The sequence below is a fragment of the Typha latifolia genome, chromosome 12, assembly GCF_019914945.1.
Source record: "Typha latifolia isolate L0001 chromosome 12, TyphaL0001v2, whole genome shotgun sequence".
Taxonomy (NCBI): domain Eukaryota; kingdom Viridiplantae; phylum Streptophyta; class Magnoliopsida; order Poales; family Typhaceae; genus Typha; species Typha latifolia.
Window position 1 is genome coordinate 8,237,351 of NC_133097.1, and position 22,289 is coordinate 8,259,639.

The 22,289-nt window shown below is 40.6% G+C and overlaps 5 protein-coding genes across 5 annotated transcripts; 2 read left to right on the plus strand and 3 right to left on the minus strand.

Moving 5' to 3' along the window:
• Positions 1–26: 26 nt before the first annotated feature.
• On the minus strand, positions 27–1,719 carry LOC140798713 (phenylacetaldehyde reductase-like). The gene is made up of 6 exons (XM_073152725.1): positions 1,503–1,719; positions 1,257–1,429; positions 908–1,093; positions 597–759; positions 325–511; positions 27–244 (listed from the first exon to the last, which is right to left on the minus strand). The coding sequence occupies exons 1-6, from the start codon at positions 1,624–1,626 to the stop codon at positions 103–105; spliced, it is 975 nt and encodes a 324-aa protein (XP_073008826.1). The 5' UTR covers positions 1,627–1,719; the 3' UTR covers positions 27–102.
• Positions 1,720–2,181: 462 nt separating this feature from the next.
• Positions 2,182–5,435, plus strand: LOC140798712 (exocyst complex component EXO70B1-like). Its single transcript, XM_073152724.1, has one exon. The coding sequence runs from the start codon at positions 3,371–3,373 to the stop codon at positions 5,168–5,170; it is 1,800 nt and encodes a 599-aa protein (XP_073008825.1). The 5' UTR covers positions 2,182–3,370; the 3' UTR covers positions 5,171–5,435.
• Positions 5,436–6,531: 1,096 nt separating this feature from the next.
• LOC140799207 (cation/H(+) antiporter 15-like) lies at positions 6,532–9,252 on the minus strand. Its single transcript, XM_073153387.1, has 3 exons — positions 9,041–9,252; positions 7,949–8,938; positions 6,532–7,826 (listed from the first exon to the last, which is right to left on the minus strand). Exons 1-3 carry the CDS (start codon positions 9,233–9,235, stop codon positions 6,600–6,602), a joined length of 2,412 nt encoding a protein of 803 aa, XP_073009488.1. The 5' UTR covers positions 9,236–9,252; the 3' UTR covers positions 6,532–6,599.
• Positions 9,253–10,194: 942 nt separating this feature from the next.
• Positions 10,195–12,709, minus strand: LOC140798922 (uncharacterized). The gene is made up of 2 exons (XM_073153014.1): positions 12,539–12,709; positions 10,195–11,272 (listed from the first exon to the last, which is right to left on the minus strand). Exons 1-2 carry the CDS (start codon positions 12,553–12,555, stop codon positions 10,399–10,401), a joined length of 891 nt encoding a protein of 296 aa, XP_073009115.1. The 5' UTR covers positions 12,556–12,709; the 3' UTR covers positions 10,195–10,398.
• An 8,356-nt stretch (positions 12,710–21,065) lies between these two features.
• Positions 21,066–22,074, plus strand: LOC140798853 (abscisic acid receptor PYL5-like). Its single transcript, XM_073152938.1, has one exon. It carries the CDS (start codon positions 21,351–21,353, stop codon positions 21,939–21,941), a length of 591 nt encoding a protein of 196 aa, XP_073009039.1. The 5' UTR covers positions 21,066–21,350; the 3' UTR covers positions 21,942–22,074.
• The last annotated feature ends 215 nt before the right edge of the window (positions 22,075–22,289 follow it).

Sequence of the window (22,289 nt, forward strand, 5' to 3'; positions counted from 1 at the left end):
AAGAAGAAAAAGTTACAGAACATCCATACCACTACAACATGCATGTTTCATTAGCTCAAACAGGAAACATCACTTAGAAGTACATCAGTGAACAAGTCTCATTTAGATGTAAGCTTTGCTCTTCAAATCTTCCACTGCATCCTTGATGGTCTTCTCCACTGGAGTGAAACTAAGACCCAAATCCACCACCTTCTTCGGAGGACTCTCCGCTCTCACTACCCAAGTTTGCTTGTCCTCCAAGACTCTACAAAACAATCAAAGAAGAAATCAGCCAAGAACATGAAATTCTTTTCAGGAAATTCACTTTTGACAGCAGTCTCTTACCTTTGAATTTTATACTCAGGGTAGAGATCCGCAACCCTGTCGATAAAGTCGGTCCAACGGGCTATCGATTCCTCACACAGATGCCGTCCCTGTGCCAATCGATTCTCGTATAACAGTATCATAGTCTTTGCGACATCCCTTACATCTGCACATCCAATATAGAATTGCTGCAGATCAACTGGGATGCCTGAGTCATGAATCAGTTCAAGTATAACCAGTTAAACCAAGATAGCAATGCATCGAGGTACTAAAGTGCAGCTACAAGTAAATACCTTGAAGAATATATAGCAAGATTTTGATGGCGGCACCAATATGAGGTTGAAGTGAAGGGCCTAACACCATCCCTGGATTTATCACCACTATATCCAATCCCTCGGCAGCCGCAAATTCCCACGCCGCCTTCTCGGCGAGAGTTTTGGACAGGGGATACCAGAGCTAATACCATGCCATAGACAAGTATCAGGTTTAAGTTATGCATAGCTTTTTCGAGTTTATGTTGTGGTATAGGTGAAGTTATTTCAGGGAAAGGTCTCCTATACTGGAATTATATATTCTTGATCAGGATAAGGTGAAATGCTTATACCTCGAGCTTCTTGAGGAGGTCAATATCAGCCCAGGAATCCTCATTTATGGCCAAATCGATAGGCCAGTTCGGATTAGGCACCATGGCAGTGGAAGAAGAAGTCACCATGACTCGACCAACTCCGCTGTCTTTCGCCGCGCGGAGAACGTTAAGCGTACCCTTCACAGCAGTATCTAACAATTCCTTCTGCCCGACGTTAAATTGAGTGATATTAATTGTTATATGTATAATATTTTGAATCAACTCGATATTCAATATTAGTATCAGGGGCTAATTTATTTTATTTTATTATAAGATCAATAACGAGTAAATTGAGTGAATATTTATTAAATTCCCATCCAATTAATACCTCGGGATCTTGCAAGCGATCAAGTGTGAAGACGGCGGCTAAGTGGAAAACGCCAGTGGTGCCAGTGATGGCGGCTAGGATGGAGGCGGGGTCGAGGAGGTCCATTTGGAAGAGGTGAAGGTGCGAGGCGGCGCCGTCTAGGGCTTGCAAGTGCTTGGTTTCGGCCTCATCCTCTGGAGAAGAAATAAGTTCTGAGTCGGATAAAATTAGGACGAGGCGGGGAAGGGATTCAACTCATTCAAGTACCGAGGCTTTTGACAGTGGCGTGAACGGTGTAGCCGCGATCGAGGAGGAAGCGGACGAGCCATGATCCGATGAAGCCGCTCCCTCCTGTGACACAGACGCAGGTGCTGCCGACTCCCATCGACATTCTGGCCTCCTTTCTGTGTGTGTGTCTCAAGGCTCAATTAGTAGAGCTTTAATTGGTTTGGTGGCAGGTAGTACTGCTATACTACAGTCTTCTGAGCCTCCACATGTTAACCATTTCCCTTCTTTTATAGTGGCGACTGGAAAAGCCCAAGCCCAATCACAGGATACTTTTCTGAGGCCGGCCGGCCTACTACAGTTCCCGTTTATCTGTTGACTGGTCTACCAAGAATAGCACCGGTCACGGCATCCGCGTTGTTGAACTACGAACCACATGTCTCGTCTCTCTCTCTCCTTTTTCACGTCGTGGAGGCTAAGTACAAGGTCTTGGCTAACCTTTGCAGCTCGCTTCTTCTTTAAAGAATTCTTTCAGATGGTTGAAGTGCATTAAAAAAAACAGAGACGGAGAAGAGGGAGGTTCCATTCGGTGGTGTTGGGGAACTTGTAAACTGTCGTTGAGAGTCATGTTGGGTGTGTAAATTATCATTTGAGTTTGGAAAAGAGATGTGAACGGTTCCATTGGTTGGTGATCTGGTAGACTGTTACCTTGATGTTTCTTTTTTATGGTTTTTTTTTAATTTTCTTTGTTATTTTCTGTCCTGATGGGCTGTAGTTTTACTTCATAGGTTTTTGTATTTAGTTTTTTAATTTAGTATATAAAAATTGAGTGTATATATTTGTTTATGATTGGTGCATATTTTATTATATTAGAATGTACATAATTATATTATAATTCATAGAATCTATTATTGTAAATTAAAAAATTAAAAGTAATTAAATCACAAAAGCTTCGTAGAGTAAAAAAGGTTTGCCTTGTTTCTTAAGGAAAAAAAATTATAGGTTTCCTTATTTTTAATTTTTCTGGCAGGTACCAAATTCTCTATGTGCCATTAAAATGCTAATATTCAAGAAGAAAACGTTAAGAACATCCGTACTATACGTCAGTGAACAAAAGTCTCGATTAGGTGTAGTCGTTGCTCTTCAAATCCTTCACTGAGACCCAAATCCACCGCTTTCCTTGGAGCACTCTCAGCTCTCACAACCCAAAGTTTGGCTGTCGTCCAAGACCGAAATAAGAAGAAATCAGCCAAGAAGATGAATCCTTTCGGCTAATTCACTTTGATAGTAGTCTCTTCTTATTTTTGGATATAATAAAGTCAGTCCACCGGGATTATAGATTTATGCACCGAAACCCAAGGCTAGCCAACCGACGTATTAAATCGGCCATTCTCTTCCGATGCAGGCCAGACCATGAGTTGTGAAAAGGACGGTTGTCCAGTCAACTGCGACAAGCGCTGATCATGGCGTCCACGTTTTAAAACTACGAACATACGTACTGTTTCTCTCTCTCTCTCGTCGTGCCTCCCTTTTTTTTCTCCTACATAAAGTCAACGCTTTCTTTTAAATAATTCTTGAGGGTCCCGGTTCACTTTTTATTCTATTAATGAGATATGTCTCCAAGACTATTCTCCATAGCTAATCGTTGTCCTTCAAGACTTCCACCGTCCAATTCCGAACTGTGAAAGATGACTTTATTTCAGTTCCGCACGAAAGAGCAGAACGTCTACCGCAAAAAAGTCTACTCTTGCTTCGTCTATCCTTCTGGCGATTCCTACGACCAAGTATCCGCGTGCTTCTTATTCCTCCCTTCTTCCTCGACTCTGCTACACAATCGCTAATCCTAGCTCTACCTACACCCTAATGGAAAACACCATAGGCCGCGACTGAAGCTTGCCAAGGGAAGGATCATGGCCGACGACGGCGAGGAGAAGTTGATCGCCGCCGTCCGCCAGATCGCCAAGACCCTCGGCGACACGATGGCTGATGACATACTCCAGATTTTCTCCAACTACGACGGCCGTCTTTCCCTCGACAAGATCGCTGGCAAACACGAGCCTGTCTCCGACCCCGACACCGCCCCAGCCCCAATGCCACTACCATCGATAGACCGGACTCTACGCACCCTTGACCGTCAGATCTCGCGGTTCGCGAGCTTACATCGTCCGATCTGGTCCGACAACAGCGACGCCGCCGCGTTTCTCGAGGCGGTCGACGACCTCCTCGAAACGATCCGCGACCTCGAAGTTTCCCGCTCGTCGTCGGCGAGCTTGCCGCTCCTCGAACATGCGGATGGTCTTCTCGGGCGCTCCATGCTCCTGCTCGAGAACGAGTTTCGCTCCTTAATCGAGCACCCTGACGGCGCACCCCCAACTCACGTTAACGACGTCGATGAAGAAGACGACGACGGTGATGTCCAGATCCCCATTGCGAGGCCGGTGACGGACTTCGATTTGGTCATCGTAGCCCTCCCGCCCGGATCCATTGCCGACCTCCAAAAGATTGCGGCGCGGTTCGTTGCCGCTGGGTTTGGCCGCGAGTGCGCCGAGGTCTTCGTTCTCGCCCGAGGGGGCTTCGTCGACGAGAGCATCGCCCGCCTTGGGATTCGCTCCCGCACCGCCAAGGAGATCCAATCCTTGCCGTGGCCGGCACTGGAAGACGAGATCTCTCGCTGGATTCGCGCCTTCCAGATGGTCTTCCGCATCCTCCTCCCCAGCGAGCTCCGCCTCTGCGAGCACGTCTTCGAAAACCTGGGGCCGTTCGACGACCTTGCCTTCACCCTCGTCTCCCGCGCTCCGGCGCTCCTCCTCCTCTCCTTCGCTGACGCCGTCGCCGCTGCCAGCCGCGGGCCGGAGCGCCTCTTCCGCATCGTCGACATGTACGAAGCCGTCCGCGACCTCCTCCCTGAGATCGGCGACCTCTTCAGCGGGATCGTCTCCTCCGCCCTCCGCGCCGACGTCGCCGCGGTATATAAAGCCCTCAGCACCTCCATCAAGGGCATCTTCATGGAGCTGGAAAACCTAATCCGCCGCGACCCGGCCCGCGAAGCCTTCCCCGGAGGCGGATCCCACCCGATAACCCGCTACGTCATGAACTACCTCAAGGCGGCGTGCGCCTTCCGCCAAACCCTAGAGGAGGTCATGGAGGGCGATTCTACGGTCAATCCCGACCGTCCAACTTCGTCCCTCGCCGTCCATATCTCCTACATGATGGACGTCCTCTTGACGAACCTCATCTCCAAATCCGAACTCTACAACGACCCCTCCCTCGGCTCCGTCTTCTTGGTGAACAACGCCAGATACATACTCAACAAGGTGGAGGACAGCGAGCTCAAGGTCCTACTAGGGGAGGAGTGGATCCGACGCATGGCATCCAAAATCCGGCAGTGGATCAGCAAGTACCAGCGCGCCACTTGGGGGAAGGTCGTCAGCGCGCTCGAGACGACAGGCGGCGGAGGGAGGATGATGGGGGAGAGGTTGAGGATGTTCAACAATTATTTAGAGGATATTTGCAGATCGCAAGCCAGGTGGGCGATGGCCGACGAGCAGCTGAGGGCGGCGGTGTTGGAGATGGTGATGCCGGCGTACCGGAGCGTCGTAGGGAGGCTGCGGGAGACGGCGGACAGCGGAAGGGATATGTATGTGAAGTATACTCCGGAGGATGTGGAGGACATGATCAACCAGTTGTTTGAAGGAATGACGAACAGATAGAAAGTGCTTTTCCTAGTGATGGAGGTTGCATGCTGCTGTTAAGCCGTTTTTTTCTTCTGAATCCTATGATAGTGGCTTTTGTATATGTATTTAGCTGTTTCAAATTTCTGTCAGCGTAGTTGCTCTGTTTAGAATGTCTTTGGTTAATAAGTAGTGAAAGAAAAAAGCAATGCAGAGGTTTGATTTTGTATTTGGGATTTTGAGAAATTGTAGGTTGTGATCAGATATTGCAACCTTACCCAATAGACGTTTGTATTTTTAATAATTGAATAGCCCCTCAGAAAACAGTGGGATTAGCTCTTCTCATTGCAGCGAGTCACATACTCACAGCTAGCCAATTGCAATCGATATTGTACTTGGGCAAAATTTGTTGCTTGTGACGCTGTGCTCTCATCCGACGCCTCTCCGCTTAGCTCAATCTTATCCTCTTCTCTCTCCACCCGCAGTTAGGAGATAACTCATGGCGAGATTTTAGTACTCAGTTTACTTTAAGAATTAGATTAATTTTAGAATAAAATTTTCTTTTTATTATTCTTAAAATAAGAATTTTATTTTAAAAATAACTATTCTTATAATCACTCATATTCCAAAATTGCAGTATAATAATTATTTTTAATATAAAAAAATTAAGAAAAAGGTGCTTTGTTTTTATAAAATTACTATGAATAACATTTCATTTGATATAAAATAGGTTAATTGATAAATATTAAAAGTAAATTAGTCATTAGATTAGTGTATGGTATAAATTATAATTTTAATAATTAATATTTATATTCTAAAATATAATTATTATGATATTTAATTGTTATTTTAAAATAAATTTTTTGTAACCTTCCTACAACAGTTGGCTTCAAACCGCCTTTGTCATATCCATTTTAATATTTTTTCTATTCATATTATTGGATTTTTTTTGTTGGTAACTTTAGATTTTGTTATGGATGTGTTCCTTGTTATATTTCCTTTATGTTCTCATGTTTAAAATCTTATTTCCTTTATGCTCTCATGTTTTACCATAGGACTTGTTTTTTAATGGATTGTCATTTTGCTTCCCTTCTCAATTTATATACCATGTCGTCTTTAATAAATGAATGGAATTTCTGTTTACAAGCTTTTCATAATATATATGTTATATGCCACAGTTTTGCAGCACAGCATTTAAATTACCAAGAAGGAGAAAAGAAATCCTAGTTTGATGAACAATATGCTTTCATCAATTGAATATTGCATTAAGATCAAAATCCAAGCCCCCCAAACAAAAGCATGAATCATTTCCCTTTTTTTCTCACACACACACACACACACACACATATATATATATATATATATATATATATATATATTTATTTATTTAGCTCCTAATGATAACTGACAATTAGTTAATAATTGAAAATAAAGTTAAAAATAAATAAAATTCTAAAAAAAATTAATGCTAATCAATTCCATCACCAAGCATGTTAGTACGGCCGGGGACCATCAATTGCACCCTGGTCGCCTGGTCCTGCTGCTTCACCACGAGCACCGAGAACTTTGACTCGAAGTCCGACGACGCGAGGAAATCTCCAACGACTCCGAGTTCCCGGAACTCGCTCCACTCCGTCCACTCCTCCGCCGCCAACACTGTGTTCCACGTCTGCCTCATCCCCACCATCACCAAATCAAAGCAGCTAGCATCCAGCGTCCTGATCACCTCCACTATCTCCTCCATATCCCTCACGAGTTCCTCCCTATATATCACTCTCTTATTCTTCATGCTTACAAATTTCACCTCGTCGAGGGAGTTATTGTCAAATCTCCTGTCGGTCATGTGGTCCCTCACGCCTCGGCTCGGGAGGAACCGGATGACGGTGAGGCTGACGCTGGGGTGGTTCGTCATGCGCAACGCGTAGGACAAGGCCTCCCGGTCGTCGCCGCCGCCGAAGAAGAACACGACGATGTCGTGGGAGAACTGTCCGCCGATGGGGAACATCTCCCCCTCCGGCTTGCGGTTGACGAGGATGGCGACGGAGCACGGCGCGCTGGCGATGACCTTGAGGTTGACGTTGCGGAGGCCGTTGTTGGAGACGGCTCCCCCTCCCGCAACGATCTTGCGGTGGAAGGTGAGGATGACAAGGGAGGCGCGCTTCTCGGCGGCGAGGCGGCAGACCTCGTGGTGCATGGAGGAATAGGGGGAGATGGTGGTGAAAGGGTGGACGGAGACGGTGCCCGGGTGGCGATTCTCGTGCAGAAGGAAGGCGTTGATGATGGGGCAGGAGCTGGTGACGTTGGCGGTGGAGGACGTGGAGGCCAAGATGAGGGATTGGCTGCTGCTACCGTGGGAGGAGCAGTCTACGGAGCGGACAGGCGGCTTATGAGGGATGAAGAGTGGGGCGGAGCGGCCAACGAGCTCAACGAGGTGGAGAAGGTAGACGACGATGGGGGAGTTAATGGTGGCGCAGGAGGACTCGAGGAGGTTAATGGTGGCGGGGACGTGGGACTGTTCGTGGACACAAGCAATGAGGCGAAAGTCGGTGTCGGGCTTTAGGTGCTGCACCGTGCGGCGCTTGTATACCGCGTAGAGCCGAGAGGGTTCGTAGAGCATGGTGGCAAGAGGAACGGCGACGCCGGTGCCCAATACTATTGCGATCAATGCACTGCTGAACGTACTCTGGTCGATCATCTATATATGTATATATATATATATATATAAGTTAGAATTAATGTAATATTGAGAAAATAATACCTTAGATTAATTATATTTTTTTATTATGAAAATAAAAGTGATGAGAAAGTGGTACGTACCTTGTTGGAGAACCAAGTGTTGAAGCTGATGACCTCGACGATTCCCTTGGCGTTCATGAAGAGGCTAAGAGCTATCGCGTCGCGGAAGGGTATCTTGAAGTAGAGGGAAGGGATGAGAACGCCGACCAGCTTGCCGCACCAAGCCAACGAAGCAACGAGCTGCAACACATCCCAATGCAATTTGTTCAAATCCGTCCTCATCCCCGTCATCACGTAGTAGAGCGGCAGGATCAAACCCGACACCATTGTCTCTATCTTCTCCGTTAGCGCCGCCCCGAGCGGCGGCCCGTCGGGTATCACCAGCCCGAGCACCAGCGCGCCGTGGAAGGAGTTTGTCCCGACGATGTCGGAGAAAAACCCGACGACGAGCACGATGAAGAGGAAGATGAAGATGTAGCCATCGTCGACCGGCTTCCCCGGCGGCGTCTGCTCGATGACCCACATTGCGATCGGCCGGACGACGCAGAGGACGAACACTAGCAGCGCCACGATGGAGAGGAAAGCCCAGACCGACGTCAGCCAGGAGACGGCCGACGCGTCCAACCAGATGGAGAACAGCATGATGAACCACCCGGCACCGTCGTTGACCATCGACGCCGACATGGCGATGCGGCCGAGCTCGGAGTTTAGGAGGTTAAGGTCGGAGAGGATCGGGGCAAGGACGGCGAAGGACGTGATCGAGAACGTGGTGGACAAAGAGAAGGCGATCACAAACTTCACGAAGGAAACGTAACTGGCGGCGACGAAGAAGATCATTGTGCCCATGAGGAGCGTGAAGGCGAAGAAGATGCCGGAGAGGCCGATGATCACCGCCTTCTTTCCGGACCTGACCACTAGCCCGGGGTCCATCTTGACGCCGATGACGAAGATCACGTACATTAGCCCGAACGTCGCCACCGTATCGAGCGCCGGCTTTCCTCTGTCGGGGAAGAAGGTTTCCTTGAACGCCGGGTACCGGCATAACACCGACGGCCCTAAGATAATACCACTCTAAAAAAACAGTTGGAATAACGACGATTTTAATCTTCTTCTATATACTAACAATCTTTACCACTGTATAAGATGATATCTATAATAGCGCATGAACAATACCACGATGTCGGTGACGACCCGAGGTTGCTTTAAAGGCTTGAAGACGAAGTGAAGGGTGCGGGTGACGACGACGACGAGCACGACCTGGACGGAGAGTAGGGTAAGCGATGATTGGAGCGGGTTGTTGCCTTGAAAAATGCCATTAGAGCCACCGGGGTGGCTATCGAATAGGAAGCATTCCAAGTTGTTGCTCATAGCATCAGCACATGCAAGGGAATCAAACGGGTTGATTACCCTGCAGCCTTTCCTTTTGCCCATCAAACAAGAAACAATTAGCTCGTCGATCGATCTGTTTGTCCCTCGAAGAGAAGGTAAGAAAGACATTGCCAAGTATTTGATTCATACTTACCATAACAGTGGCGGTGATAGTTCGTTAAGATTGTTGATGTTACCAGGGATGAAGCTATTCTCGTCTATTTGGTTTGATTTGGTTTGGTTTGATTTGTGTGATAGAAAACTGTCGGTTGAAACTTGAGAAAACCAAATAGAAAACGAAGAAGTTTTATTTTATTTTATTTTTTTTAAAATATGGAAATAAGAGATACTTGAGTCAAGTTTGTTTTTTCTAAGAAAAGTTATTATGACTAACAGGTATATTTTTACTAATTTCATACCGTATCTTTCAATTATAGTAAAGATATTCTTAATCTACAATCTACCGAGACATTCTATATGTTAATTTCGAAATGATGTCAAATAACTGGCTATAATACTTAAATTAAAAGATCTAATAACTACATAAAAGATGTCAAACAATTGTCTAATGAATCAATGTCGTCGTCGTCTACTTTTTAGAAGAAAGCATTGTTGCCACCTGTATTGATGGACTTAATAATTTAACGAGTTTTTGTTTCTGTGCTTCAAGACAAAATATTATATCCTAATTTTAGTATAATTTTTTAATTTTTATCATCTTACAACTATTTATAGAGTCTTAAGAGAAGAATTTCAAATATCCTAATTTTGGTATAGTTTATCGTCTTATAACTATTTATAGAATCTAAGATAAGAATTCGAATTTGTTTAACATCTCAAATTTCTGATTCTTTCTAATGTAAGTTTTATCTACAGCATGAATTGGAAAAAAAATTTATTCTAGTTAAGCGGGACAATATGATTTAAGGTGAGGAATAATTAAGGGAGAAGATTACAACTTCACGAAATAAGATAGCAGTTAATATAGATCAATAGATTTCTGCTACTACATGTACATCAAAAGCCAAGAGCTACCAAAACGTATAAGAGACTAAAACCTCCAGGAAACCAGCAAACTCTTGCCAGTTATAACGAATAACAAATACAAACTGTCAGATGTATGTGCTTGCGAATGTCTGCAACTGTTGAAATAAGAAGCACTTTCAAGTCACCAACTCATCGTCTTGATCTTTTTCGTTGTGGCTTTCACTGGTTCCGTAATTATAATCCATTCCTGCGAGTGCCTGCTGCTTCTCGGCATCTGGATTCTGCAACTGGGAAGACAATGGTGAAGGGCTGCCATAGTATATATCACAACCTCCAAACTTGTCATCCAGATCGTGCATACTCTGGTTGGTTGAATACATCCAGGTAGGATCAAAGTCCAAATATCTTATTATGTCATCAACATCGCACAACTCTTCATTACTTATACTACCGTACATCGTATCTTCACGTTGTTTCTGTGAGAGGTCACAATGTTGCATTACCTCTTCTTCATTTGCCTCAGCCTTCACCGATATGATTGTAGTATTTGATTCTGGAGCATCGAAACATTTGATCTCATTGTCGATCAACTCCGATTTTAGCAACATGAATTCAGATTCCCTGTCGTGAGAAACACTTGTGGTAGATTCATAAGGTTTTGAGCAGGACAAGGTTGTTTCTTCAGCTGCAGGAAAGTTGAGGAGTGCACTAGAGCCATACAAGACCTTGGCAGCCTCGTCATAAGCAAGAGCAGCATCACAGGAAGTGTCGAAGGTTCCCAGCCACAGGCGGCTTCCCTTGTTTGGTTCCCGTATCTCGGCTACCCACTTGCCCCATGTTCGCTGCCTCACACCACGGTAATTGAAACGGGAATTATCCGGGCCTCCTTTCCCTTGCATGCAACCTTTTTTAGATCCCCTTGCTGGCGACACCCTAATGTGTTTTCTGCCATCATTAGAAGAGCTCAACTGCATATTGAGCTCCTTCCATTTAGCAAGCGTTTCTGCTACATTATCAGGACGACCGCTCCGATTTCTTCCTCTCCTTTTTCTGAAGCAATACAGGTCAAAAATTCAATTACAAGGTAAACCATAATATTGTGACGCAAAATTGTTGTTAATTTACATAAGAGAGTGAAAGAGAGCATAGAAAGTAAACCGAAAATAACTTGCGGCTGCCATGGACTAATGAACAACAGTACAATGAAACTTTTAAGAATTACGTTAGAGCTGATGATCCATATAAAACAAACCATAAGCCACAACAATCGATAGCTATCCTCTCATTTAGTTCCAATGATCATATACATATGTTAGACATGGTCTCCAATTGAAAGTGTTCTGATGATGTGGCGTTAATCTAGTAGGGAAAAAGCACCCACTTTCTTCAACTGCTGGTCTTGAGAGTTCAATTCACATTATTTTATTTCTATTTTAAGTCAGAAGATAGAGAGCTCAGAGCAGCACGGCGAGATTTATGATAAATGACAAGTCAAAACATAAAAACAATCAAATCAAATAAAAGAAGAAATCTTTATGAACAAAGAACTCCAAATTTTACGGGCCACCTGCAGAGCAGAGTTAAATGGGCTTTACGAGAGAAGTTACAGAGTTCATTGCAATGGTTATATGTTTGGAGCAACCTCAATAATTAAGATTAGGCACAACAACAAAAAAAAGAAATATGTGGAAAGACTTCATATATGTCAAACGAGGACTATACAATGCAGCAACCATTGGACAATACAAAAGAAAATTACATCAGCATATAATATATACTGAAACAGGACAGTTTAAGATGAAAGAAGTGAGAACTTAGGAAGCAAACAATTGCTTTTTTAAAAGGAAAAAAATTACCCAGGATCTCTTGCAGGAACAAGGATAGTCCCAAACTTGAGACTTGAGAGTTACCATTCAGTATCATAATTCAAGAAAAGTTAGGATTTAGGAAGCTTCTTTACCATCAAGAAAAGTTATGAACTAATCCATAGAAGCCTATATGGCATTCTATCATTAGCTAATACTGTAACATTCGAATGCGTGCTTTAAACTTTTACTCTGCCTTGGTATACAACAAGTAATGCTTACTCTTAAAATCCAATCTAATATGACAAAACATTCCTTATTGACAGTATTCCAAAATCCATACAAACAACTCTAGCAAACAACACTTGCGTAAATAGGTTCCAAGAAAGAACAGCAAGGAATGCAACACAACAACATAAAAAAATTCCAATAACCCAAGATTCAAGCTAGAGATATAGAAATATCTATTACTAAAGAAAAAGCCACCAAGATCACAACTTGGGATCCTGACCTTTCCGGCTCCGACATGCTTATGTAAATACAATGATTAATCCAAAACCTCTCGCTATCTCTCTGTCTCCCCCAATCGTCTCTAATTATAAGGATGATTCTTATTCTTGGTGGCCAAGGAAGTCGGCCATTCCAGGGGTTTCTTTCATCTTCTTTTTTTTCTTTTTTTGCCAACTTTAATTAATTGCGGCTCATCTGGATATTACCAAAAAAGCAGCACGAATCTTGTCGATGTGGTCTGACGTTACTTGTGCCGTGACGCGTTTGTAGCCGTCGTTTTATACACGTGTCAGAGGAAGGCCTTCAAAAGCGTGATGGCCCACTCGTATCGTTTTCTTGGCCACGAAGCTTTTGACGAACGAAAGGAGAGTTATTGCGGTCACGGATCCGAAACCATATACCTAACCTCGGATCCGACCCGTTTAACCAGGTCTTAGATGGGTCTCTCGCACCAAAGATCGTCTGAGAGTAAATTTAGAAGAAAAAGAAACATTTATAAATAAAAAATAATTTTTCTTTATTTATTATCATTCATTCCATATGTTATTTATAATATGGCAAAAATATCTTGAGTTAATTTTCACTTTTTGTCATGCAAAATGGCTTTTGAAAAATAAAAGATGCCTAAGTTGATTTTAAAATATGATGTCAATTTTTATTTTTTTAATCTAACTTTAAATTTTTACTCAAAAATATTACTATCATCTTAAATAAATAATTATGGATGTTTATATATTCAAATGATACATACATGTGAACAATAATAAAGGCAAAAATATAATGTGTTTTTGATAAATTTCTTAAAATTTCTATCATATCTAATGTTTTATCTTATGAATTGGCAACATTTAAGAGAACATTGTAAGTAAACTTAAAATACTGCGATATTCAAAAATGTTACTCTAGGGTGGTGTGCACTCTTCTTATATATTTCTTTGCCGTGAGTACTTCATTAGTATTCTTCGTCACATTACTACTCATATTTCACTCGAATGTGTTATCTATCTATGTAGAAAAATTAGATAGATTGGCCTCAAAAAATTGAAATCTTCTTAGCGAAGCGGTTGAACCTTATGGTAAGCCTAATTTGACGACTACTCTATGAAATTAAAGAGAGGAGTATTAAAATATTTTTTGAATAAATTATAATAATTTATGATTGTAAACGAATTATATATAGCCATAATTTGGCTAACTGAGATTCTTAGATACTTCCAAATGTGATGTCTTATTGCTTCTTCTCTCAACTTTGTGATATCTAAATTTTCTTATTAATTTAATAAATCTAACGGGGCTACCCATAATTTTCAAAATAATAATAATAATAATAATAAAATAAACCCAAAATTCGAAGAGCGATTAGGGGGCCGTAGCATCCACGGAGTCTGGAAAAGGTCAAACTTAGTTTTCTTCGCCCTTTTCCAAGCTTTGGACTCTTCGTAAATTAAATTATATCTTGCTTTAGTTTAGCATTTCAAGTACTTTCTTTACCAACCAAAGGAAGAAGATGATATGCTAGTTTTGTCCATTGATATTAAAAATGACGCAGTGTTATTACCTTATATTTTACTCTTATTATTTTAAATTTAATCACTTAACACCCTATAGTTCAAACTAAATTGTTAATTAACTATTAATGTGAATGTGAAACGTATATTAGTCTAATTTAATAATGGCACCAGAAACATAGAAAGATGTCTTGTTTAAATTTAATATGTATACATCTATAAATTAAAATCAGGCTAATTAGAGAAGGTAAAAAATTCAATTTGCTCCATAAATAAAAGAAAAGAAGAAAGAAAAATTAAATTTTATTGCATGCATGAAATGTGAGGTGGAGCCATGTGAACTGTCAATGGCCTCCCAAGATTAGACGGCTCGATTGATAGGCTATTAAGATCATTAAAAGACTTGTCAGATATGTTATCAAACATGCATATAATTTCAAACAGCGAAATGTGGTAATATTGAGAACCATACATATAAGGAGAAAAAAGAACCATGGCATTTCAGCATTTAACTGGGAGAGAAACATAACGAGAAAATTAGTTAATTTAAACTTTATTCCTCCTGATATTTTTGCGTGAGGTGTTATCACCTCAATTACCTCCTATTCAAAGTATAGCATAAAGATGTCGAGGCATAAAAAGCAAAAAATATATATAAATATATCACAAACCCATCCAACAATGCCGCAGTTTATTATAGTAGAAAGAAACCATGAAACTCAGGATAGATAGCGCATTAGATGAATAAAAAACTCTTCAAGCTCATCACCTATGGCGCTATCCCTCCTGAGCTTTAAGGATCCTTTCATACTTTTGAAAAGGCGTCTAAGAGGTAGAGAAAGATATGGTGTTCAATGGAGGAAGTGGGTGAGGAAGGATCGAGTCTATGAGGGTGTATTTATAGCAGAGTAGCAAGGGTATGCTTGTGGAGGACGTGAGAAGGTGAAGACAAGAGTTCACATATCTCGGTGCATGAGACCCTTGACTTAATTACCACACACTCACATATTCACACACAGAGAGAGAGAGAGAGAGAGAGAGAGAGAGAGAGAGAGAGAGAGAGAGAGAGAGAGAGAGAGAGAGAGAGAGAGAGAGAGAGAGAGAGACCTACGTCCTTTTCTTCCTTTAATCTGAAGGAAAGATGACTTTCCTCAAACTGTGCATTTCCTACCGACTACGTTAGCCTCTCTCCTCTCTTTGGGAGAGAATGTACCATAAAGGCATAAACAGTGTAGTTATTTTATTAAGCTGGTGTAATGCCCTGCACGATAGACATCGTATGTTCGATTTTGATTTTCTCATCAAAGCTTTATATGAGTAGAATTTTAATTTAATGTATTTTACTTTAAAGAAAAATTGAATCTTCAACTGTCTCAACCTTTTCTATCGAATAGGATTCATTTCTCTGGGGCTCGTGATCCATTAAAGAAAAGTTGATGTATAGTTTCTCTGACTGGCTTATAGCTCAGAGATCAGGGCATTTGATCAAAAAGCTGGCTCGTGTCAGATTCATGAATGACTAAGTTGGATTTAATGGCCTGTGCATCTGAAAGTCTCTTGACCAGTCTACAATGCCAGTAGCTTGACAGCCTTAACTCCATTAATAATCTCATTGGCTAGTTCATCAATGGTGCTCTTCTTATCTTTATATATAGTATTTAATTATAAGCTTTCTGCACACACAAACCAAAAAAAAAAAATCTCTCTCTCCCTCTCCCTCTCTCTCTCTCTCTCTCTCTATCTATCTATATATATATAAAAGAAAAACTGGAAGCATATTGGTTAAATTTTCATGGTTAATTAAAACCTGGCAGATAGAATTTGTCTTTGGTAAGCATGTAATTTTCCACTTATCTTTTACTCTGACAAAGTCCTACCTCATAATTGTCCTGAAAGGTACCTGCTCAGATATCAGAGGTACAATTATTTCAACGATCTAAAGTTTAGATTATATTTTTCTACTGTGCTTAGGATGTCCTAACTGACAACCAGAAAAAACATAAAAATCTTTTTTTTTAATTATAATAAATTAGGAGGATGAAATTGTAAAATATATTATATGAGAAGATAGAAAATTCGTCTCCTCAAGTCTCAAACCCAAACCCAGCTATTTAAATAATAATATCTCTCAGTGGGGGGTGAAGTGGGCCCGCGTGCCTCGGAACTTGCGCTACGCCTCCGATGTCTTCCGTACTCCCCCCCTCGCGCTGAGGACCAAACACTAGGCCCCAAGACTTTTTAAAGTGCCAGAGGACAAAATTAGCCCTACTCGCCTCAGACGGGCCAACTAATGGCGATGCCCTCTGCCAGGCTGCCACCTCTGCGCGAGAGGCCTCTTTAGCGAGGGTATTTTGGTCAGTTCGGTGTCAGGAGCCCTGCGGTTAATCTGGGACTGGGAGGAGGGGAGAGGAGGTCACTGATAAATCTATAATTTTGGAGTTAGTGCTGATCGAGACGTGTTTGCGTGAGAGAGTAGACTATGAATATAATAACCTTATTATCCTCATTATTTACTCATTTCTTTCAAGGTAGTTATTCTCGCTACAATTTCTTCAATTGTACCTTCAGACCTATCAGAATCTTTTATCTATGCTTCCTAAATTTTTATATTAGTTATATTCATCTTTTGAACCAAAAAAATATTATTCACATATATCTCTTTGATTCAAGAAACAAAAACAAAAAAAGTTTCACATGTGGTAAAAAAAGAGAGGAGGTATTGGTAAATCTAGATGATATTTAGCTACAAATGGTAATTAAGTTTCTTTTTTTGATTGAGAAAAACTTAGCATTTGATTAACATCTAGTTATGATAATTATAATCTGATACACAAATGAGAGGGGAGGAATAAAGCAACAACATTTTTAACACGAGCCTCAAACTTAATTTATATAGATAGTACTATAAGTAAAATAAGCATCAAATTCGACGGCACTAAAAACTACTAAGAGAAACACTGCTCTTAGGAGTTCATAAATCAATAGCCTCAGGTCGTCCTGAAGCTCCATTATAATCCACTGATCTAAGTCACAATCTTATGAAGTGCAGGAGTTGAAGGATCTAAAATCACCAATCTATAACGAGAAAAGAAAAAACCAAAAGTCCAATATAAGTGCTAGAGAACTAAATATGAATAAAAACTCTCATAAAATGTCCCGTAAAAAAGATGGACCAACCAACACTAATGACTATTGCTTAAAACAGTGCCACCGAAGAATCCAACGAAGAGGGGTAGCTCCACGTTAGCCGATAAAGCCCTGGCTAACCCTAGCAGAAATTCAATTGGGTAGGGTTGATCCAAGGATTCTGAACAATTTTGGCCATTGTCTAAAAGGTTCTTCGAAATTAAAGTATCGGCTACAAACAAATATTTAGGTATAATTCTAATATCACTATCCATGGAGTTATGGTGGCTCTGCAAAGATGAACTCTTCCAACGGCAGCCCTGTTGCTCCTCTGGCTTATGATAAGAAGTCAAGTGGTCGCAATCAAAATTAACATCGATATCACTTCGCCAGCAAGCAGGCTTGTATGTGGTGTAAAAGTAAAACTACTCCTCATTAATTGCGCAGTAAAAATTTAACTGAGAATACCAATCTATGAGACTTTTTAAGTGCTTAATTAATTAGATGTTCCATTTACCAATATTGTTTTATTTTGCATTTCTGTAGGGAAAATAATAATAATAATAATAATAATTATAATAATTATTATTATTATTATACACACTTTATCATTTATATATTTATTATGTGATCATTGTATTTGCTTTTAATAAATCAAAATATCTTGATATTAGTTTTTATAACATATAATTATTATATAGTTAAGTTAAATTAAGGGATATTTATATTTAGGCCTCCGATCATTTTTACATAGACTCTCTTATTTATTTTTTATGACACATTAATCCCTTTAGTTATAAATTATTTTCTTTTTAATTCTTGTTCAGTCACCAGTTAGATTTTTCTGATAAATAAAATACATTTAGCATTACATAATCAATTTTAGGTCAAAGATATTATTTTACTCTTATTTTGTAGAATTGCTATATCTTTAAAACTTCGATCCTTACTATTTGATATGTGATAAAAAAGAATTCATCCAATCTACTATAACCAGCAAAAAAAATAAAATAAAAATACCACTAATACAAAGTTTCATCACCCGTATTTTTTACTTATTATAGGCAAAACTCTTATTTAAATAATATATTTTTTTTAAATACCACTAATTCAAGATCAAATGTGCAGTATCACAAATTTACCAGCATTTATAAATCTCAAAAATTATGTTATTTGACCCTACATAATTATCGATATTTTTATAAATATCGATAAAGACTTAAAACTATCGGCTGGATAATAATAATATTTTAGTAAATACCACTATTTTAATGAAATGCCATAATAGGTGTGTATTCTCAACATTTATAAATGTCAAAAAATTCACAAATATATGATTAGATGCAAGTAAAAAACCTCAAACCAAAAAGTTGCGGTCTCTTTGTTGATTTCTAAATTTGATTTGGTGCAATGTGGAAATTAGAAATAAAAAATAGCGACGGTGGTGGGAGAGGAGAATCGTGCCGGAGATCCGTCGCACTATGAAAATGTTGATGAAAGATTGGCGCTTAAGAAGGTGCGGCCGCCGATGATTTAGTTTTTATTATGAAAGAAATTGTAGACTGATTGTATTATTTATTTTAGTTATACTAATTATAACTTGATATAAAGGATGAAAAAAATAAGAAGATAAAAACTCTGTAGTACAGACTGAACAATAGTTAACACATGTATCATAATAATAAGTACAACAGAGGAGATTGGTAGCAAAACTCACGCACGATCTTCAAAATCGATTTTTAATTATTTAAACCTCGATCTAAATCAATTTTAAATGCTTAGCGTCGAAACCTAATTTATTTTACGTGGCAATTTAGTATCGAAATCTATTTTCATTGCAAATTAGGACCATTTTCCTCTTCAAATAGAAATAGAACCTAAAGTCCAAATAACTTCTGGGCTTAAGACCCGACAAAGAAGCCCATTAACCTAACTAGGTTTCGGTCAGGCAGGTCCGCAAGTCTGGACCCTAACCCGAGTTCAACCAAACCTACTACTACTACAGTCCCACCTCAATTTGAGTATATTACAAATGAAGAGCTCTTTTGTTATTTATAAATAGAGCCTTCAATTTACTAAAGAAAAAAAAAAGCCAAATTAATTCTACCGTGAAATAGAATAAATATTTTACCTTCTAATTTCTATCTATTACGCCATATGCTTGTCAAATTAAATTTAACTGGAGACATTGTTTAATAAATTTTAGCAAATAAGAGACTTTATTTATAAATAATATAAAGGCAGGGTTTTTTTTTGTTATAGGAATAATTTCTTTTTTATTTACTGAATTATTATCGTTGTTCACAATGATCCCTTAAATTCTTTTGGTATATAATAATATTTTTAACTATTAAAAATATTTCATTTGACTCCTTCCATTATGAAGTTACTATATACTAAAAGTAAAAGTTTAGGGGGTCATTATGTACAAAAGAAAAATTCAAAAGGTTATTGATAGAAAATAATAATAATTTACACAATGAAAAAAGGAATTATTATTTTTATAATATAGTCAAAATATAAGGTGTTCCGCGTAATATTTTCATAAGAAATTATTCATCCACCAAGTTTGCTAGTTGAGGAAAAGTTATCTAGAGAGGGATAATATGACATGCAATTGCATCATCATGCAAATGGAAGATATTCTACACTTTGTTGAGTCTTAGCCGACACAATTGCATTAATTGAAGACCAAAGCTAGGAGATATGTAGAATAATCCAACTCTTCTATTAGTTTTCCCAAAATTTTCACGTGTCGTACACTCAATCCTACCCAGTGTTCGTTAATATATAATTCCATATTATTCGACATGCCAAAGCTGTAGAATCTTAGATGAGGCTTAGCTCCATTCCATACAGCATCTTGTTTTAGGAATCTTTGACCACCGGAAAAGAAATTCGATGTATCTTTTTATTTTAGATTTGAGATCCAATTTAACCCAATTCTAATTGTAACCAAAGGGAAGAAGAGCTAGAGCTCACCAACCAACACATAAAAATGTACAAAAACATTTAAATTTTTTAACCCTGCATCAAAGGCCAAAAAATTCAATAAAATGCAAAACGTATGGGACTGAGGGCAGCATGACTAATGCAACTGAAGAACAAGAACATTAACCGACCAGACATGAGAGATCTAACCCTGGTAAAGGAGAGTAACAAAGATACTCTATTACCCCCCACAAACCCCAGCCAATCAAGAGGGCAACCGAGTGGTTTAAAAGAGGGAGGCAGAGTAACGCAACACAGGGAGGAGGAGCAACAAAGAGAAGTGGCGACCGGCACCATTTGACTAACCTTAATATTATATTTGAGTATTTGAAAAAACATGCAGGATGTGATGTTTTTGCTAATCTATGTTAATAACAGGGCGTGCTGTGCAAATAGCAAAAGCGATCTAAATATATGGTGTTATATGAAAGTGAGACATTTATGGAGGCATGCAGGGTGTTGAACAGTTGTCTGCAGTGTGCGCTGCAGTGGTAGCTAGATATGGCCTATGTTTATGATCATGTTGATTCATCAAACCCTACATCAACAGAATGATACTATTTTAGAGGCTCTTTCCAGACATCCAGATGATCCCAAAAAGGAAATAAATGGGTCAATAGAAGAAGACATCCCAGTTTAGCTACCATGCATCCAAGGAGAAGGAAGTATTAGAAATTTAGAATCCCATTGATGCATGTATAGGTTAGGTTTTAGTGTTACTTTTTTAGTTTTTTCTTTTAAAAAAGTATAGATGATGATGAATCATAGTTCGGAAGATAGTGTATTATACTCTTTATACATCAGCAATATTCTTAACCTCTTAGGTACGTTATAAGGTGGTGAATAATAAAACTAAGGGTACGTTATAAGGAGTAATAGCATTACTTTTTTGGTACCTTTAGTCTCACCAACTTTCCTTCTAGTTTATTCTATCCCCAGCTCCAATCTTCCAACTTTAATCATCCCATGGAGTCCTTCCTTATCTAGCCAACCCCCACCCATTGGAAGCAACCCTCAAAACCACCCTTCCCATACTAGAAAATTCGCAAAAAGAACCCATAAAAAACTACAATTTGCATGCCAGTAAAAACAAAGTGCAACTATTCGGTCCTCGATTCTGCTCCCCAACCCCGGTATAAGTAAGGAGATCTATGGCCTCCACAATATCGCAGAGGTTGCTGGTAAGAGATGGACATGCCGCTTTCCAATAGCCCAAAGCCCTCGCCACGTCAGTGCCACACGGGAGGGTCACCGCCGGTGCGGTGCACAGGCCACGGCTTTCCGGAGGCGGTGTCGCGCCACCACGAGCACGCCGTGGGCCCCGACCAGTGCTGCTCGTCGGCGGAGCACCAAGTCGCGGCGCCGGTCTCCGCCGTGTGGTCGGTGCTCCGGCGCTTCGACCGGCCCCAGGACTACAAGCGCTTCGTGCGGAGCTGCCACGTGGTCGACGGAGACGGCAACGTGGGCACGGTGCGGGAGGTGATCGTGGTCTCCGGCCTGCCGGCGGCGAGCAGCCGCGAGCGCCTCGAGATCCTCGACGACGAGCGGCACGTGATCAGCTTCCAGGTGGTGGGCGGGGAGCACCGCCTGAAGAACTACCGGTCGGTGACCACGCTCCACGCGGCCGACGACGGGACCACCGTGGTGGTCGAGTCGTACGTGGTCGACGTACCGCCCGGTAACACTAAGGAGGACACGAGGGTGTTCGTCGACACCATCGTCCGCTGTAACCTCCACTCTTTGGCGTGCACCGCCGAACGCCTCGTAAGAGGCGATTAACAATTCCTCCTCCTTTTTCCTTTTCCCCCCTCTTGGTTTTGGTGTCTCCTCACTAGCTAGCTCTACAATTGTTCATAGTGTATGAAATTTTCCTCTTGCTCCAATGAAAATCTCTTGATCTTTGGTTTATCCATTAATTGGTACAAAACTAGCTTTAAATATGTGAGGGGGGGTCTTATCCATTCAGAAAAACTAGCTTGCTCTAATGATTATCTTAGATAATGAAAAGTTGAGGTCATTTCGGTAAATAAGCCTATTACAGTGATGCTCAGAAGAGGGGAGGCAATATCCTTTTAGTAATATCTGAGACATAAACCACAGGTCATAAATTTAATTCCTTTAAATAAA

What these genes read in the sequence shown, in the direction of transcription:
- LOC140798713 (XM_073152725.1), bottom strand. Translation starts at nt 1,626, where the DNA reads ATGTCGATGGGAGTCGGCAGCACCTGCGTCTGTGTCACAGGAGGGAGC. An exon ending in ATCGCTTGCAAGATCCCGAG is followed by an intron (nt 1,094 to 1,256) that starts GTATTAATTGGA and finishes AACGTCGGGCAG; the next exon opens with AAGGAATTGTTAGATACTGC. An exon ending in CCTGAGTATAAAATTCAAAG is followed by an intron (nt 245 to 324) that starts GTAAGAGACTGC and finishes ATTGTTTTGTAG; the next exon opens with AGTCTTGGAGGACAAGCAAA.
- LOC140799207 (XM_073153387.1), bottom strand. Translation starts at nt 9,235, where the DNA reads ATGAGCAACAACTTGGAATGCTTCCTATTCGATAGCCACCCCGGTGGC. An exon ending in GGGTCGTCACCGACATCGTG is followed by an intron (nt 8,939 to 9,040) that starts GTATTGTTCATG and finishes CTGTTTTTTTAG; the next exon opens with AGTGGTATTATCTTAGGGCC. An exon ending in ACACTTGGTTCTCCAACAAG is followed by an intron (nt 7,827 to 7,948) that starts GTACGTACCACT and finishes ATACATATATAG; the next exon opens with ATGATCGACCAGAGTACGTT.
- LOC140798853 (XM_073152938.1), top strand. Translation starts at nt 21,351, where the DNA reads ATGGACATGCCGCTTTCCAATAGCCCAAAGCCCTCGCCACGTCAGTGC.
- LOC140798712 (XM_073152724.1), top strand. Translation starts at nt 3,371, where the DNA reads ATGGCCGACGACGGCGAGGAGAAGTTGATCGCCGCCGTCCGCCAGATC.